Below are 17622 nucleotides of genomic sequence, written 5' to 3'. Positions count from 1 at the left end.
TATAAATTATAAATTATTAGTCTGTTCAACCAAGGTGGCATGCAGAGGGTGAGAAACATTGTCCAGAATTGACAGGATTTTCTTTGGGGTCCTGTTCTACCACAGCCTCCGTTGTGTCCAGTTTGACTCCTATAATAATTTTATTGAGCCTGTTGGCATCACCCATGTTGATGCCATTGCCCCAGCACAGCACTGCATAGAAGATTGTTCTGGTGACAACAGACTGGTAGAACATGTGAAGGATAAGCCTGCATACTCTAAAGAACCTCAGTCTCCTCAGGAAGTAGAGATGATTCTGGCCCTTTTTGTACACAGCCTCTATGTTGGTGCTCCACTCAAGTCTGTCATCCAGGTGCACTCCCAGGTACTTGTAGCTCCTCACTACATCCACATCCTCACCATCAATAGTAACAGAGAACAATGCATGCTTAGTCTTCCTAAAGTCCATCACCATCTCCTTTGTCTTACTGATGTTGAGCTGTAGACGATTCAGCTCAACAAAATCCTTCATTAGGGCCCTGTAATTATCTTTCCATCCTCCCTTTATACACCCGACTATTACTGAGTCATCAGAGAATTTCTGCAGATGACATGACTCAGTGTTGTATCTAAAGTCTGAGGTATACAGGGTAAAAAGGAAAGGAGCCAATACAGTCCCCTGTGGGCCCCAGTGCTGCTTATAGCCATGTCTGACACGCAGCTCTGAAGCTGCACAGACTGTGGTCTGCCAGTCAGGTAGTTCATTACCCAGGATACAATGGAAATGCCAACCTGTATTGAACAGAGCTTTCCCCCCAGCAATGAGGGTGTATGGTACTGAAGGCACTTAAGAAATCAAAAAACATGATCCTCTTAGTGCTGCCCTGCTTATCCAAATGGGACTAGGCTCTGTTCAGCAGGTAGATATTAGCATCATTGACTCTAATGTGCCCCTGGTAGACAAACTGTAGGGGATCGAAGGCTGATCCAACTAGGGGTTGGAGGTGAGCCAGGACCAGCTTCTCTGAGGTCTTCATGATGTGTGAGGTCAGGGCCACTGGACAGTAGTCATTCAAGACATTTGGTTGGCCTTTCTTGGGTACCGGGACCACTGATGATGTTTTCCACACAGTCGGGACCCTTCCTGGGCTGAGACTCAGATTGAGAATGCGGTGAAGAACTCCACACAGCTGCTCAGCACACCCTCTTAGGACCTTGGGGCTCACATCATCTGGTCCCAATGCTTTGCCGTGTTTGAGTTTCCCCAGAGCCCTACTCACCTGCTCAGTCATTAAGGTGAGTCCATGATGAATGGGAGGGTTGGTGCAAGGTGGAGGCTGGGAGAGGTGAAGATCAGGACAATAGCAGCTGGTATCTGGAGGTATGGATGGTAGGTGCAGGAAGGGATGTAGAGAGTGGTAGCCTGTGTTGTTCATCCACATCTTGAACTGGAAGGGGCCAGGGGGAGGATAGGAGGTGTTGGCACTGAAGGAGCATTGGGTGCTTTGGAACCTGGACTGGTGTGCTGCGGGAGGGGGTGGTGTGTGAACAGGAGGGCAATTGTCAAACCTATTACAGAATTGGTTTAACTCATTAGCCCATTCATGGCTGCATTTCGATGTTCTACATTTAGGCTGATTGAAGCCAGTGATGTTCTTCTTGCCTCTCCACACCTCCCATGGGCTACTCTGTCCAAGCTAGTTCTCCAGCTCTCTCCTGTATTCCTCTTTAGCCACCTAAAGAATGAGTACAAGTCTTGGAAAAATATATATTTTGACGTCTGGTGCTTCAATTAATTCTTTCTGGTGGGTGCTGTTCAACTTCACTCTGTTGGGAAAGACAGCTTCACAGGTCAAGGCTGTGAACAATTGAGCTGTTGTGCACTCAATTGTTGATACTCAGATGATTAAGTATTGAATAAGATATTTATAGGAAAGACCTGCTAGTGGCTGGGAAGGAGAGCACTGGAAAATAAATGTTAAAACATGGTTGTTTTGAAAGTATGGATCAGGACTTTTGCTTTAGTGAGCAGGGTGAGTCAGAATATACACGGTGACATTACAGATGAAATAAGTGACTACCAATTTTTTTTTGTTTTATTAAATCTAGAGATACAGGCTCTTCCAGCCCAATGAGGCATTCTACCCAGCAACCCACCTATTTAACTCTATTTAACACAGGACCAAATAATCTCTAACTGCTATGTCTTTGGATTGTGGGAGGAAACTGGAGCACCTGGAGGAAATCCATGTGATCATGGGCAGAACATACAGACTGCTTACAGATGGTGCCAGAATTGAACCCCAAACTCCAACGCCATGATCTGTAATGGCAACACTACTATGGCTTAATTTAAATCAAATTAAGCCCAGCACAGGGTTATCCATTTCTTACTGAATATGGCAAACATACCAACAATATGCACTACTGTTACCATGAAAAAAATTCTGAGAGCTCCATCACTTTTTAAAAATAAATTAAGGTGCTTTATCTTTTTCATGGAATAGCTGGACATCAGGAACAACATATAATAATTAATACACATACCTTTATAGGAAGTATGGAGCATTTGTAAAGTAGGAGGATGAGATTCCACTATCAACAGCATGACTTTAATAGACGCCCTTCCTATAACTGGATTGGTGCTTTCAAATAGCTTGTAAATTATTTCATCTAGGATCAATTGAATATTCCTTTCTTTCACAGTCAGCAATATTGTTCTGAAAGGCAAATGATTATCAGAATTCAGTGATTATTATCCTGGTGCCTAGTGGTAACTAATCTCAACTGGAGCATAGGAGAATGAGATAAGATTTGATAGAGGTATGCAAAATTATGAGGGGTACAGATAGGACAAATACAAGCATGTAAAAGCTGCAATGTAATCAGGACAAGTGTTCAGGGGCTTGTCTGCATTTCCTTGTGTAAGTTCATATACATACAGTATAACTGTAGCCGAAACTAACAAAGTAAAATCTACACTTAAATTAATCTTTTACAACTTCAGGATGTGTCAGAGCACTTATCCGCTTACCTTAGATAAGTTTTGGGACCCTTATCTAAGGAAGAATGTGCTGGCATTGGAGAGGTTCCAGAGGAGGTTCACAAGAGTGATCCCAAGAATGAAAGGGTTAACTATAAGAAGCATTTGATAGTTCTGGGCCTGTACTCAATGGAGTTTAGAAGAATGAGGAGGAATCTCATTGAAACTGATCAAATATTGAAAGGCCTAGACAGTGTGAATATGGAGAGGATGTTTCCTACACTGTGGGAATCTAGGACCTGAGGGCACAGCTTCAAAATAGAAGGATGTCCCTTTAGAACAGAGATGAGAAGGAATTGTTTTAGCCAGAGTGTGGTGAATCTGTGGAATTCATTAATTTCTGTGGGAAATTAAGTCATGGGGTATATTTAAAGTGGAAGTTGATAGGATCTTGATTAGTAAGGGTGTTAATGGTTTATGGGGTGGAGGGTGGAAGGCAGCAGAATGGCATTGAGGGGGATAATAAATCAGCCAAGATGGAATGGTAGAGTAGACTCAATGGGCCAAATGGCCTAATTCTGCTCCTATATCTTATGGAAACATGTTTTCTAAAAGCTTCCCAATAAAAATGCAGCAGCCTATTTTTGTACAGCAAACTTCTACAAAAAACAATGTGATATGACCAGATAATCTACCAATCTGAAGGATAAATATTTATCAGAATAACAGAACAACTTTGTGCTCTTCTTAGAAATCTGTTATGTCTATAAATGAAGCTTTGTTTTAAATCAATCAACAAAAGAATGTCAACTCTGAAAACACAAATCTTTCTCATCGGTCTAAGGAAAGAATTATGGAATTCTTGCTGGCAGGACCTGTTAGCTTACACAGGACACCTGGTAATATTCTTGTTGTGACTGTAAGTATTTATTACTGATATTTTTTATTGCTTTAGAAGAAATTTAATTTGATTTGAGGAGTTTTGAATGTTATAAATCACAATTTAAAAAAGTTAAAATGCAAATAAGTAATTTACTTAAATGTGCAACAGAAGGGATAGTCCATTTACTTCACTGGTAGTTAATTTTGGTTTGCTTTTCACTGATGTGGATAATTATGGGTGTTAAAATAGCAAATTTCAATGGTTAAAAATGGAAAGCAATACAAATTTTCAGAGGGCATACATCACTTTAGTTTTAATTGGGCAGCCATAGAATATTTTGACTACATGACAGATGAAAGCACTTTACCTGTTCAGTTGAAGAACAACGAGCAGGACAGACACCATGATAGTTGCAGTTTCCACGTCATCAGTGAGCAACAATTGTAGGAGGTGATCAGACTGAAAGACTGTATTGAAAAGGATAAATTAATTATAAATGTCACCTAGCAGAACCACGTAGCTTCAGCTTCTGTGAATAGCAGTTATGACTGAGAAACTACAATTTATGTTTCCATTTATCCTCTAGACTCCAACATTATACAATTTTTGGTATAACTTTCAAAACATGAATTACATTTGTTTCAGTATAAGAAAGGCAAATGCAATGTTAGTATTAATTTTAAGAGGACTAGAATATAAATTCAAGGATGTAATGCTGAGGCTTTATAAGGCACTCTTTAAATAACATCACCAATATCTGATCATTTACCTCATTGCAGTGTGATATGCAATTTAATATTCTATTTGTGGGGCATCTTGAAGGCTCTTATATTTCTATAAAATATAAAATATCTATAAAAATGTCTTTTAATGCTAATGGAATAAATGAAACAGGTAAGTTTGGAATAGGTGAATAGGCAAATAAAAATGTATTTTTGATTTAAACAGGATTGCATTTTTTGTTTAAACTGCTGTGATCTTAGGAATCCTTTCCTACTGTGCTGTCCAGTAACACTAAAGATACAAGCAATTTCAACTTTGGGACTTTATTTGTTCAGCGTTTACAATGTCATAAGCAAATATTTAACAAAGGCTCAGATGCCTGCTGTCAACCGTTCTTAGAGCTCAGAATCATACAGCACAATAACCAGGCCTTCAGTTTACTGAGTCCACTGTGACCATCAAGCACCCATTCACTGGTACAGTCGGCCCTCCTTATCCATGAGGGATTGGTTCCGGGACCCCTCGCGGATACCAAAAAATGCGCATGCTCAAGTCCCTTATTCAACCTGTTCAATGAGGTGGACCTTAGGACCCAGCGGAACCCCACACCATATTTAACCTGTCTTAGTGCGGTGAACTTTATGACCCGGCGGCGGAGCTCTGAATCCGCAGTGTTGCTGTTCATGAAAATAATCATGACTGAAAATAAAGTGGAAATAATAAAGCAATCGGAAAAAGGTGAAACGCCATCGGTCATTGGAAAAGCGTTAGGCTACATCAGTCAATGATCAGAACAATTTTAAAGGATAAAGTGAGAAAGGCCCTGCCCCAATGAAAGCTACAATTATTACTAGCAACGCAGTAGTTTAATTATAGGGTTTTGGGTTTTTGATCCTCCACATCAACCCAACACAGATGGAGAGCACACTCAGGAGCGGTCTGTCACTGGATCGAACTTGGGAACTTCCGTTCTCGAGCCCAGCGCTGAAACATACGTTCTTAAGCGTTTTAAATGCATAGAAAGGTAAAATATATACTACATACTAAGACAAACGTTTGATTAACTGACGCTAAATAATACCGGATTTACCTGTTCCGACTTACTTAGTAAGAGAACTTCCGAATTTTTTCAATCCCGATCCACGATAACCCACGCACATCCTCCCGTATACTTTAAATCATCTCTAGATTACTTATAATACCTAATACAATGTAAATGCTATGTAAAATAATTGTTATACTGCATTGTTTAGGGAATAATGACAAGAAAAATAAGTCTGTACATGCTCAAACAACAAGTGCTAGAAGAGCACTTCCGGGTTTTCTTGATTCGCGGTTGGTTGAATTCGCGCATGTGGAACTCGCGGCTAAGGAGGGCCGACTGTACACTATGCATATCTGATGCAAATCTCATTTTATTCTCCCCACATTCTTGTCAGCTCCCTTCAGATTTTACCATTCATTAGCACACTAAGGGCAATTTAAAGTAGCTAATTAACCATCCAAATAGCTCATCTTTGGAATGTGGAGGAAACTAGAATACCTAGAGAAAACCCATGGGGGGGTGGTCACAAGGACAATATGCAACTTCACACACGCTCACCACCCACAGTCAGCATTGAACCTGGGTCTCTGGAGCAGAGTGACAGCTGCTAGTTTTGCCACTGGACTGCTCTGCTGGAATACAGAGTTCCTGATCCATAACAATAGATAGGTTGGAGTTACTAAAACATTCACTTGGAGGAATGTAGTTGATGTTACTGGAAGCATTCAACGGCTGGTAACTGTTTAAAAGTGAAGAAGTATTTGGAAAAAAGGTTTCTGTGCAATTGGAAATATATCTACTTTGGAAGGAAGAATAACAAACATCGATTTCTCTAAATTGCAGAAATTTCTCCCCCTCTCCCTTCACTTTTTCCATTGGACATTCCGGCTCCCCTCTTACTCCTTTTCTTTTCTTCACCTCCCTCTGATTTCCCTCCTCCTTCCCTTTGTCGCATCGTTCACTCTCAGCTCCTATCAGATTCCTTCTTCTTCAGCCCTTTAACTTTTCAACCTATCCCCTCTGAGCTTCTCAATTTATTCCCCCTTTTGTTTTAATTATGATATTTCTTGTATAAATTGTGTATAATTTATGCTTAATTTATGTTTTTGTGTGAATGCTGCTTAGATAATGTTGCTACAAGCAAGTTTATTATTGCATCTGTTCATGAATGTGCTTGTACATATGACAATAAACTCAACTTTGACTCTGAAAGGTCCCCTGCTGTAACATACACAGAAGTACTCAGGCAAGCAACAGAAATAAAAGTTCCGATGGGTCAATGATGTTAAATGTTATCTCAGTTCTTTTCTGATAGGTTATTGATTATTAAGAGCATCAAAAGTTATGGGGAGAAAGTAGGAGAATAGGGTTAAGAGGGGAAATAAATCAGCCATAATCTAATAGTGGAGCAGAATCAATGGGCTAAATGGCTTAATTCTGTCTCCATGTCTTATGGTCTCTCTCCTCAGGATGCCTTTTCTAATTCAAATTTCCAGAATCTTTTGGAAACAGAAGCTCCTCTGGTTCTCCACTAGAGGTGGCATGGAGCTACTTGAAAAACAATTTGTAAACTGTGATCATTAAAAGTTGTCCATGCTCTGTAACAATATGACAGTCAGGAAAATTACCACTTCTGGAGCCAGGGAACACAAAAGACAGGAGAAATAAGAGAAAATCTGCAGATACAGGAACTCCAAGTAACACACACAAAATGCTAGAGGAACTCAACAGGCCAATATCTATGGGAAAAGAGGACAGTTGACATTTTAGGTCAAGACTCTTCGATGTTGCCTGGCCTGCTGAGTTCCTCCAACATTTTGAGTGTTGTAGGAGAAATAAACAAAACTGCTTTCTTCCATCTCGTATCAAATAGGAGTGAGTGAGTAAGTGTGGAGAATAAACACAAGAGATTTGGCAGATGCTGGAGATCCAGAGCAAAACACATAAAATGCTGGAGGAACTCAGTAGATCAGATAGCAGCTATGGAGGGGAATAAACCTTCTACGTTTTGTCATCAGGACTGGAAAGGAAGAAGGAAGAAGCCAGAATTAGAAGGTGGGAGGAGGGGAAGAAGTATAAGTTGGCAGGTGAAAGATGAGATCAGATGAGGAGGAAGGCGAATAGGTGGCGGAGGGCGATGAAGTGAGAAACTGGGAGTATGTGTGGAGATTCTGAATTGCTAGGTTACATTTATGAACTACCAGCTAACTGATCCACTGAAATGAGTTACTACTCTTCCCTTGTTCATATTACTGAGACATTGGTTTCTGTTGTAAAACTGTAGCAAGACTGTAAGCCTCAAGGTTCAGAGTAAATTTATTATCAAAGTACATATATGTCACCATATATTACCCTGATTAATTTCCTTGCAGGCATTCACAATAGAACAAAGAAATACAATATAATCAATGAAGAACTACACAGACTGCCAACTCGCAAAAGACGATAATAAGTGCAAATACAAAAAAACTATAAAAACAATCAAGTAAGTAAATAGAGAAATAAATAAACAGTACTGAGAACATGAGTCCTAGAAAGTGAATCTGTTAGTTGTGGAATCAGTTCATAGTTGAGGTGAGTGAAGTCATTCACAATGGGTCAGGAGTCTGAAGAATTGAAGGGTAATTACTGTTCCTGAACATGGTGGGGTGTGACCTAAGGCTCTTGTACCTTGGCAGTAGTGAGAAGAGAGCATGGCCTGGATGGTGGGGGTCCTTAATAATGGATGCTACTTTCTTGTGGCATTGCTCCTTGTACATGTGCTCCATGGTAGAGAGGAAGCCTATACTTCCTTTCAAATCTTATTTACTTCATCAGTGAGCTTCTCCTGATTCATAAGAAGCAATGGAGATATTTACAAAGAACATAATCATAACACACTCACACTTAGGCATTTTAGAGAAAGAGTGGTAGAATAGGACTGATGAAGGGAGCTGCCATCAACTTTGGTCAAGTGGTTTCCAGTGTTGTAATAATTCTGCAATCCTTTATTGTTAAAAGCAGCACAACTCTCCTTGCCATTTCCAGTATGATGTAGAAAGTCTACATCACACAGGATGTAGAAAGTAGAGACAATAAGAAATGAGGAAAATGTAAATGCAGGTTATGGCTTATTCCTAAACTTCCATAGATAGCAAAATGTGCAAGAGATGAGCATTGTTTGATTGGGAACCTAGGGCTTGCAAATAAAAACAGTGATAGAAAAGTCACTTGGAATTCATTGTCACAGATGGGTGCGGAGGTAAATTCATTGGGAAATATTTAAAGTGGAGGCTGATAGGGTCTTTATTAGTAAGGGTCTCAGTTATGGGGAGAAGGCAGGAGAATGCGTATGAGAGGGATAATAAATCAGCCATGATGGTGGAGCAGACTCAATGATTTGAATGGCCTAAATCAGCTCCTATGTCTAATGATATTATTATCTTGGGTCATGCTTTGCAATCTATTATATCACCCAAAGCAGCATTTAGTAGTGTACAATTCACTATTTAATGTTGCTATCACCAATGTTTCAGGGATTTTTTTCACATACTGCAGAGAAACATGTTTAAATAGACTACAAATAGACTCCAATACCATAAAGAAAGACTCTTTCATTGTCTGTGCACAAACTAAAGAACTTTTCAATCAATGAAGATGTTTATAAAATTGGTTAGTATGGCATATTGGAATTACAACAGCATATTTATTCATAGCAAGATCCTATTTGATAATGAAACAATTATATTTTTTAGTGAGTTTCTTTTAAAGTCTAGCTGTATTTGTCAGATGTACATTGAAACACTGAAATGCATTGATTGGTCAAATCAAATCAGTAAGGACAGTGCTGGGGCTTGCAAGTGGTTTTGCCACTAACATAGCATGCCGACTACTTAATAACCCTAACCACAGGGGGAAACCGGAGCACCCTTGCAGTCACAGGGAGAATATACAAACTCTTACAGATAGATGGTAATTTAACCCTGATCACTGATTGCTGGTGCTGTAACGCTACCATGCTGCCCATAGGAATTTTAGGGATAAATCTATACCTAGATCATCAAAGTAGTACCATGGAATCTTCTATATTTACTTGAAAGCGCAGACTGGACCTTGGTTTAACACCTTGTCTAACAAATTGTGTCTGGGGCCATCAAAATGCAGCTAAGTTCCAAAAATAAAACTGGCTCCGAATAAAGTCCGCATTGGCTGGATAAATAATTATACACCTCACTCTATCAACAAAACTATTGATTTCTCTATTAGTTTAGAATTAGTTGCCATAATCAAGATGAGATCTGTCAGAGTCTGGACTCATTTCCCCTGTTAACTTGATCATCAGATATAGACTCCAACATAGGCATTTCAAAGATGGGACTAATTCAATTCTGACCTTTAAATAGTTGGATATCCACAGATTTGTAGGTTCATGTAATTTGTTACTTCCAAGGTGATTGGTGACTTTCTAATATATCTATCATTGTTTCTAATCTGTGAGAAGTAAAACTACATATAGACTTTAATTTTAATCAAAATTGTTTAAAATTAATTTGAGCTCTACCATGTTTAACATGGTGCTTCTGAGAATTAAATAAAAATGACTTACTGGTCTATCAGAATCATCGGGACATCCCCAGCTGCTTTTTTTAAACACATCTCAACTATCAGTGCTATGTTTGCAATTCTCTTTTCAAGCAAATTGTACAAAAATAACTTGCTTAAAAGACTGTAAAAGTGCAAAGGATTTTTTAAAAAGCATTGGTCTCAGAAACAGGTGCATCATTACCATTAACAAATAGATTTGCTGAAAATAAGCATAACTTTGACCATAAGACCATAAAACATAGGAACAGAATTAGGTAATTTGGCCCATTGAGTCAGCTCTGCCATTCCAACATAGCTGATTTATTATCCCTCTCATCCCCATTCTCCTGATTTATCCCTGTAGCCTTTGACACCCTTACCAAAGTACTTATTAACCTTGTCCTTACCCAATGAACTAATGGCTTGCACCAACTGTGTGTCTGTAGAGAGGATTGGAGGGGATGGTGGTGGGACAGTAAGGTAGTCATTGTCTCTTCAATTCCAGAAATGGCATTACCCAATGGCTCTAACAAGGGTAGAGTCAGACAAATTCTATGTAGAATCCAAAAATCTGCAAACCTAGCCATCTTACATTAAGGGTAGTTGATTAATACAGTAAAAGGCAAGCTGCTGGAGGGACTCAATGCATCTAATGGTTCCTTCATCTAAATTGAGAGAATAGAGGGGACATAGCCAGTATAAAGAGGTGAGAAGGACGAGTGGGGCAAGAGCTGGCAAGTGATAGGTGGAACCAGATGAGGAGGAGTTGATTGGCAGCTAGAGTCAGGTGGAGATAGCAACAGATGCTGGGAGCTGATAAATGGAGACAAGAAAGGGCTGCAGATGATGACCGATATTAGAGATGGGGACAGGATGTTAAAACAAAAGTTTCATGTTTCACAGGTGCACAGCCATCTGTAGTGAAAATGAGTTATTAAAATTAGGCCATTTATCTATTTTTAAAACAGTTTGACAGTTTCCGATGGCCTTGTGCATAGCACCCTCATCTCAGAGATAAAAGGTCATGTGTTCAAATCCAACCCCAGAGCCTTGAGCTCAGAGAAAGTGCTGCCTTGCTGAATGTACTAAGTTTCAAGCAACACACACAAAATGCTGGTGGAACACAGCAGGCCAGGCAGCATCTATAAGGATAAGCACTGTTGACGCTTCGGGCCGAGTCTCTTCGTCAGGACTAACTGAAAGGAAAGATAGTAAGAGATTAGAAAGTAGTGGGGGGAGGGGGAAATGCGAAATGATAGGAGAAGACTGGAGGGGGTGGGATGAAGCTAAGAGCTGGAAAGGTGATTGGCGAAAGTGATACATAGCTGGAGAAGGGGAAGAATCATGGGACGGGAGGCCTCGGGAGAAAGAAAGGAGGGGGGGGGGAAGCACCAGTGGGAGATGGAGAACAGGCAAACAACTAAATATGTCAGGGATGGGGTAAGAAGGGGAGGGGCATTAACAGAAGTTAGAGAAGTCAATGTTCATGCCATCAGGTTGGAGGCTACCCAGCCAGTATATAAGGTGTTGTTCCTCCGGTGCTCCCGGTGTGGCCTTTTATATATTGGTGAGACCCGACGCAGACTGGGAGACCGTTTCACTGAACACCTACACTCGGTCCGCCAGAGAAAGCAGGATCTCCCAGTGGCCACACATTTTAATTCCACATCCCATTCCCATTCTGATATGTCTATCCATGGCCTCCTCTACTGTCAAAATGAATCCAAACTCAGGTTGGAGAAACAACACCTTATATACCGGCTGGGTAGCCTCCAACCTGATGGCATGAACATTGACTTCTCTAACATCCGTTAATGCCCCTCCTCCCCTTCTTACCCCATCCCTGACATATTAGTTGTTTGTCTGTTCTCCATCTCCCTCTGGTGCTTCTGCACCTCCTTTCTTTCTCCCGAGGCCTCCCGTCCCATGATCCTTCCCCTTCTCCAGCTCTGTATCACTTTCGCTAATCACCTTTCCAGCTCTTAGCTTCATCCCACCCCCTCCGGTCTTCTCCTATCATTTCACATTTCCCCCTCCCCCCACTACTTTCTAATCTCTTACTATCTTTCCTTTCAGTTAGTCCTGACGAAGGGTCTCGGCCCGAAACATCGACAGTGCTTCTCCTTATAGATGCTGCCTGGCCTGCTGTGTTCCACCAGCATTTTGTGTGTGTTGTTTGAATTTCCAGCATATGCAGATTTCCCGTGTTTGTACTAAGTTTCAGTTGACTTTTAAGCCAAAGCCTAATCTTGACACTAAATTGAAGAGCACTGGAGGTATCCTTGGCTTCCTGAGCAACATCTATCTCTTAGTACTAATAACAAAAATTATAATTACAGTGGTGTTTGAATGACCTCAGAGTGCACAATGTGACTTCATGTTTCCTAAATTATCAGAAGTGACTTAACTTAAAAACTACATAATTCACACAGTGAATGACTTGGAGGCATTATGAAGGGGTATTTAAAATGATAATCCATTCTTTTTCTTTTTTATTTGCCTTTCTAGGAATATTTTCTCCCTTCATACATTCCTTGGTATTTTTAAGAGAATGCTTGACCATAACAATCTCTATATACTTAGTAGTTCTGGATTTCTCACAAATACAATAAATTCCAGTTATTTGGGAGACATTGGGACTATCACATTTTGGCCCAAGTAAGAGGCTGCCCTAATTAGCTCCAGTTTAATGGAAATAGTTAAAAAGGTATATAAAAAAAGGCAAACTACTGTTTACACACATGAGAAAATCTACAGATACTGGAAATCCAAGCAACTCACACAAAATGCTGGAGGAACTCAGCAAGCCAGTCAGCATCTATGGGAAAGAGTAACCAGTTGATGGCTCAGACCGAGATCCTTCATCAGGACTCAGTTGCCTACTACTGTATAACTGAGTAACAAATTATGTATTTAAATGAAATACAGAACAAATTACCAATATTACTACAGTACTATAAAACTGTGTATTGGTTCGTAATAGTTATCGTTGGATGAATTAATCTAGTATAAACTGCAGTGTTCTTTTGATTGACTGTGAATGAACAAAATCATTGCAGGCACCTCATACACCAAGTACCTAGTACTTCTTACATGAAGTAGTATTGTAATTCAACAATAAATTTCCTGGCACAAAATTATCAACAATCAATGCTTCTTGAATCAGCATCTTTCAGACTGAATGGATAACAAAATGCAACTGATGCTACTTAGATTTTGTTTACTCTAAGCACTGTATTTCTAATGGCCACACAAGTGTACATAATTAGAAACTGTTTGGCAACAGTCTCCTGTCCCAATTAAGCAGCACAGTGTCCTACATAAACAAAAGGAATCCCATCTATTTTCTCAATTAGTTGTTCTTTAAGAGTTGTCCGAAGTAGCTGTCCTAATTAACCGATGATTCAATTAACCAGAATCCATAGTATCTCCAAATTTCAACTTCATTCACTGCAAATCCTTTTTATTATTGAAAACAAAGATAGTGAACTTTATTATCTAACATGGTGTCCACAGCTGATAAATGAGAGGCCTTATTACATATGAATGTTAGAAATGTTGAATTGGCAAGTGTCAGGCATGAAATACAGAGTGACACACACAAAATGCTAGAGGAACTCAGCAAGTCAGACAGCATCTATGGAGGGGTATAAACAGTCAATGTCTGAGCCTGAAATGTCAACTGTTTATTCTTCTCCATAGCTATTGCCCGACTTGCTGAGTTCCTCCAGCATTTACCATTTGTTGCTCAAGATTTCCAGCATCTGCAGAATCTCTTGTGCTTAAGGATGAAATTCATCCTAGTCCATTTATTGATAGGGTTCAATTCTTGAGGATCATTGGTTCCTTTGTACTCTACTATTTCCATCCTGTTTACTGACAATGTCCTGGTTTAGTGCAACCAATGCAATCTCAGCACAACAGTGGGAGTAGGCACCGGGACAGGAAATACGAGACCTATAAAATGAAGCTAGGAAGAAGTGGAAGTGACGCACTGGACCACGTTCTCACAGTTTACACATAAATGAAGACAGAAATGAAGTGGAGCTACACCTACAAAATGCTGGAGGAGCTCAGGCAGATCTCTAGAAATGAATAAAGAGTCAACATTTTGGCTGGGAACCCTTCATGGATGCTGCCTGACCTATTGAGTTCCTCAGCATTTTCTATGTTGTTGTTGTTCCTTTTCACGCCTTGTGGCGTATCAAGCAGTATTTTTGCTGTTTCTGTAGCATTTGACTATTTTTCTTACGAGACTGAGTTGCTAGCTCGATGCTCGCTCCAGCATGGATGGAAAGTGTGCAAGGAGCCGGCCGGATTCGAAATCGGGACCATTTGCCTCGAAGTCTGGTGCTGATGCCACTATACCAGCAGCCAGCTAATTTTGTATATGTTACTCTGTATCTCAGCATCTTGCAGGATCTTAGCCAGAGAATATATACATTGTCAATAAAGCTTCCCAATTGCTGTTCTATAGCTTCTTGGTTTTAATAAACAGTCACTTGTCCATAAAATGTGACTGTAAAAATCCACCATTTTAATTCCTACTGGTATTGACCTTCAGAGCACCCAATGTGTACAGCTTCCAAACTCTGACTATGTTCCCCAAAAGGACAATTATGTGATATCCCCCTTAAATACATCCTGTTATGCAAGTACCCTTTACATAATCACAAGTGGATGCATCAAATATTGAGAGGTCTAGATAGACATAGAGAGGATATTTTCTATAATGGGGTAGTTAAGGACCAGAGGACACAGCTCAGAATACAAAGATGTCCTTACAACAAGGAAGAGGAGAAATTTCTTCAGCCAGAGAGTGGTGAATCTATGGAATTTGCTGCCGCAGAAGGCTATGGAGGCCATCTTTGGGTATATTTAAAGTAGAGGTTGGTATATTCTTGATTAGTAAGGGTGTCAAAGGTTATGGGAAGAAGGCAGGAGAATAGGTTTGATCGGGATAATAAATATGGAAAGTGAAGAAGTGATAGACAGGAGCTAGACAGGAAGACAGATAAATGGATGACTGTCAGGAGAGGGAAGGGAGAATGTCAGACAGTGGAGAGCACCCCCTGTGGCCGCCCCCCCCTTAACCATGTACTCCATTTTCAGAGGCTGCGCCTTTTGTACTAAGTCTGGCCCTGTGGCTCAGAAGGGTAGGGAACTGAAGAGGATGGCAGCAGTAATGGGGGATTCTATAGTCAGGGGGACAGATAGGCGATTCTGTGGATGCAAAATGGAAACACGGATGGTAGTTTGCCTCCCAGGTTCCAGGGTCTGTGATGTTTCTGAACATGCCCACAATATCCTGAAAAGGGAGGGTGAGCAGACAGAAGTTGCAGTGCATATTGGTACCAACGATACGTAGGTAGAAAAGGGAAGAAGTCTTGAAAACAGAACACAGGGAGTTAGGAAGGAAACAGGATCTCAAGCGTAGTAATCTTGGGATTGCTGCCTGTGGCACGCAACAGTGAGGGTAGGAATAGAATGAGGTGGCAGATAAATGTGTGTCTGAAGAATTGGAGCAGGGGACAGGGATTCAGGTTTCTGGAAATTGGGACCTCTTCTGGGGCAGGAGTGACCTGTACAAAAGGGACAGGTTACACTTGAATCCAAGGGGAACTAATATCCTTGCAGGCCAGTTTGCTAGAGCTGTGGGAGTGGTTTAAACTAATATTGCAGGGGGATGGGAACCAGTATGATAGAGCTGAGGAAGAACAAGCCAATGATTTAGTACAACTGCAGACAGAGCAAAGAGTTAAGTTGTACCACAGAGGCAAAATTCATACGGGCAAAGAATGCAGGACTGAAGGTGCTGTATTTAAATGCTTGTGGAATTCAGAATAAGGTGGATGAACGTGTGGTGCAATTAGAGATTGGTCAGTATGACATTGCGAGCATCACTGAGTAGTGGCTGAAAAAAGGCCGTAGTTGGGAGTTTAAAATCAAAAGATATACTTTGTATCGAAAGGACAGGCAGGAAGGTGATGTGGTTTTATTGGCAAGAGATGGAATTAAATCTTTAGAAAGAGGTGACATAAGGTCAGAGAATATTGAATCTTTGTGGGTGGGGTTAAGAAACTGCAAAAGTAAAAAAAATATTAATCATATATAGGCTTCCAAATAGTAGCCAAGGTGTAGGGTTGCGATTGCAAAGAGAGCTGGAAAAGGCATGTAATAAGGGTAATGACACAAGAGTAATGGGGGACTTCAATATGTAAGGGGATTCGGACAATTCAGGTTGGTGTTGGATCACAAGAGAGGTAATTTGTTGAATGCCTATGAAATGGCTTTTTAAAGCAGCTTATGTGTGAGCCTACTCGGGGAAAGGCTGTCTTAGATTGGGTGTTGTATAATAACCCAGATTTTATTAGTCAGCTTAACGTAAAGGAATCCCTAGGAGGCAGTGATTATAAAATGATTGAATTTGAAAGGGAAAAGCATAAGTCACATGTATCTGTATCACAATGGAATAAAGAGAATTACAGAGGCTTGAGAGAGGAGCTTTCCCAGGTGGACTGGAGGAGGATACTGTTGGGGCTGACAGCAGAACAGAGATGGCTGAAGTTTCTGGGAACAGTTCACAAGGCGTAGGATAGATATGTTCCATAGAAGAAGTTCTCAGGTGGCAGGGCGAGGCAACTGTGGCTGACAAGGGAAGTTAAGGACTGCATAAAAGCCAAGGAAAGGCATATAAATGAGCAAAAGTAAGCTGGAAGTCAGATGATTGAGAAGTTTTTAAAATTCAACAAAAGGCAACAAAAATAGCTATAAGAAGGGAAAAGATGAAATATGAGGGCAAACTAGCTATAGTATAAAGCAGGATACTAAAAGTAATATAATGAGTAAAAGGGAGGCGAGAGTTGATACTGGGCCACTGGAAAGTGATGCTGGCGAGGTAGTAATGGGGGACAAAGAGATGAAGTTAATAAGTACTTAGTTTCAGGTTTTACTGAAAACACTAGCTGTATGCCAGGGGTCTGGGAGTGTCAGGGAGTAGGAGAGAGTGCCATTGTTATTACAAAGGAAAAGGTGCTAGGCAAACTGAAAGTTCTTAAGGTGGGTGGATAAGTCACCTGAATCAGATGAACTTCAACCCAGAGCCCTGAAGGATGTTGCTGAAGAGATAACGAATGCATTGGTCATGATCTTTCAAGAATCACTTGATTCTGGCAGGGCCCCAGAGGACTAGAAAATTGCAAATGTCACTCCACTCTTTCAGAAGGGAAGAAGACAAAAGAGAGGAAATTATAGGCCTTTAGCCTAACCTCAATGGTTGGGAAAGTGTTGGAGTCCATATTAAGGGCAAGGCTTCGGGGTACTTGAAGACTAATGATACAATAAGTCAAGGTCAGCATGGTTTCTGTAAAGGAAAATCTTGCCTGACAAATCTTCTGGAATTCTTCAAGCAAGTAATAAGCAGAGTGGACAAAGGAGAGGCAATGC

General features: G+C 40.5%; 1 protein-coding gene across 2 annotated transcripts in view; it reads right to left on the bottom strand.

Annotated features, from left to right (window-relative positions):
• The window catches only part of LOC140728016 (IQ calmodulin-binding motif-containing protein 1-like), a 67501-nt gene that overhangs the window by 30706 nt on the left and 19173 nt on the right, over positions 1-17622 (bottom strand). For both annotated transcript variants that reach the window (XM_073046108.1, XM_073046109.1), the window contains 2 exons: positions 4213-4312; positions 2527-2699 (listed from right to left, as the gene is read on the bottom strand). In XM_073046108.1, the coding sequence (XP_072902209.1) occupies positions 2527-2699; positions 4213-4312 (273 nt within the window). The remainder of the gene's footprint in view (positions 1-2526; positions 2700-4212; positions 4313-17622) is intronic.

This window comes from Hemitrygon akajei, chromosome 5, assembly GCF_048418815.1.
Source record: "Hemitrygon akajei chromosome 5, sHemAka1.3, whole genome shotgun sequence".
NCBI lineage: Eukaryota > Metazoa > Chordata > Chondrichthyes > Myliobatiformes > Dasyatidae > Hemitrygon > Hemitrygon akajei.
Note: the sequence above shows the minus strand (reverse complement) of the source record. Positions and strands in the feature narration are given on the sequence as shown.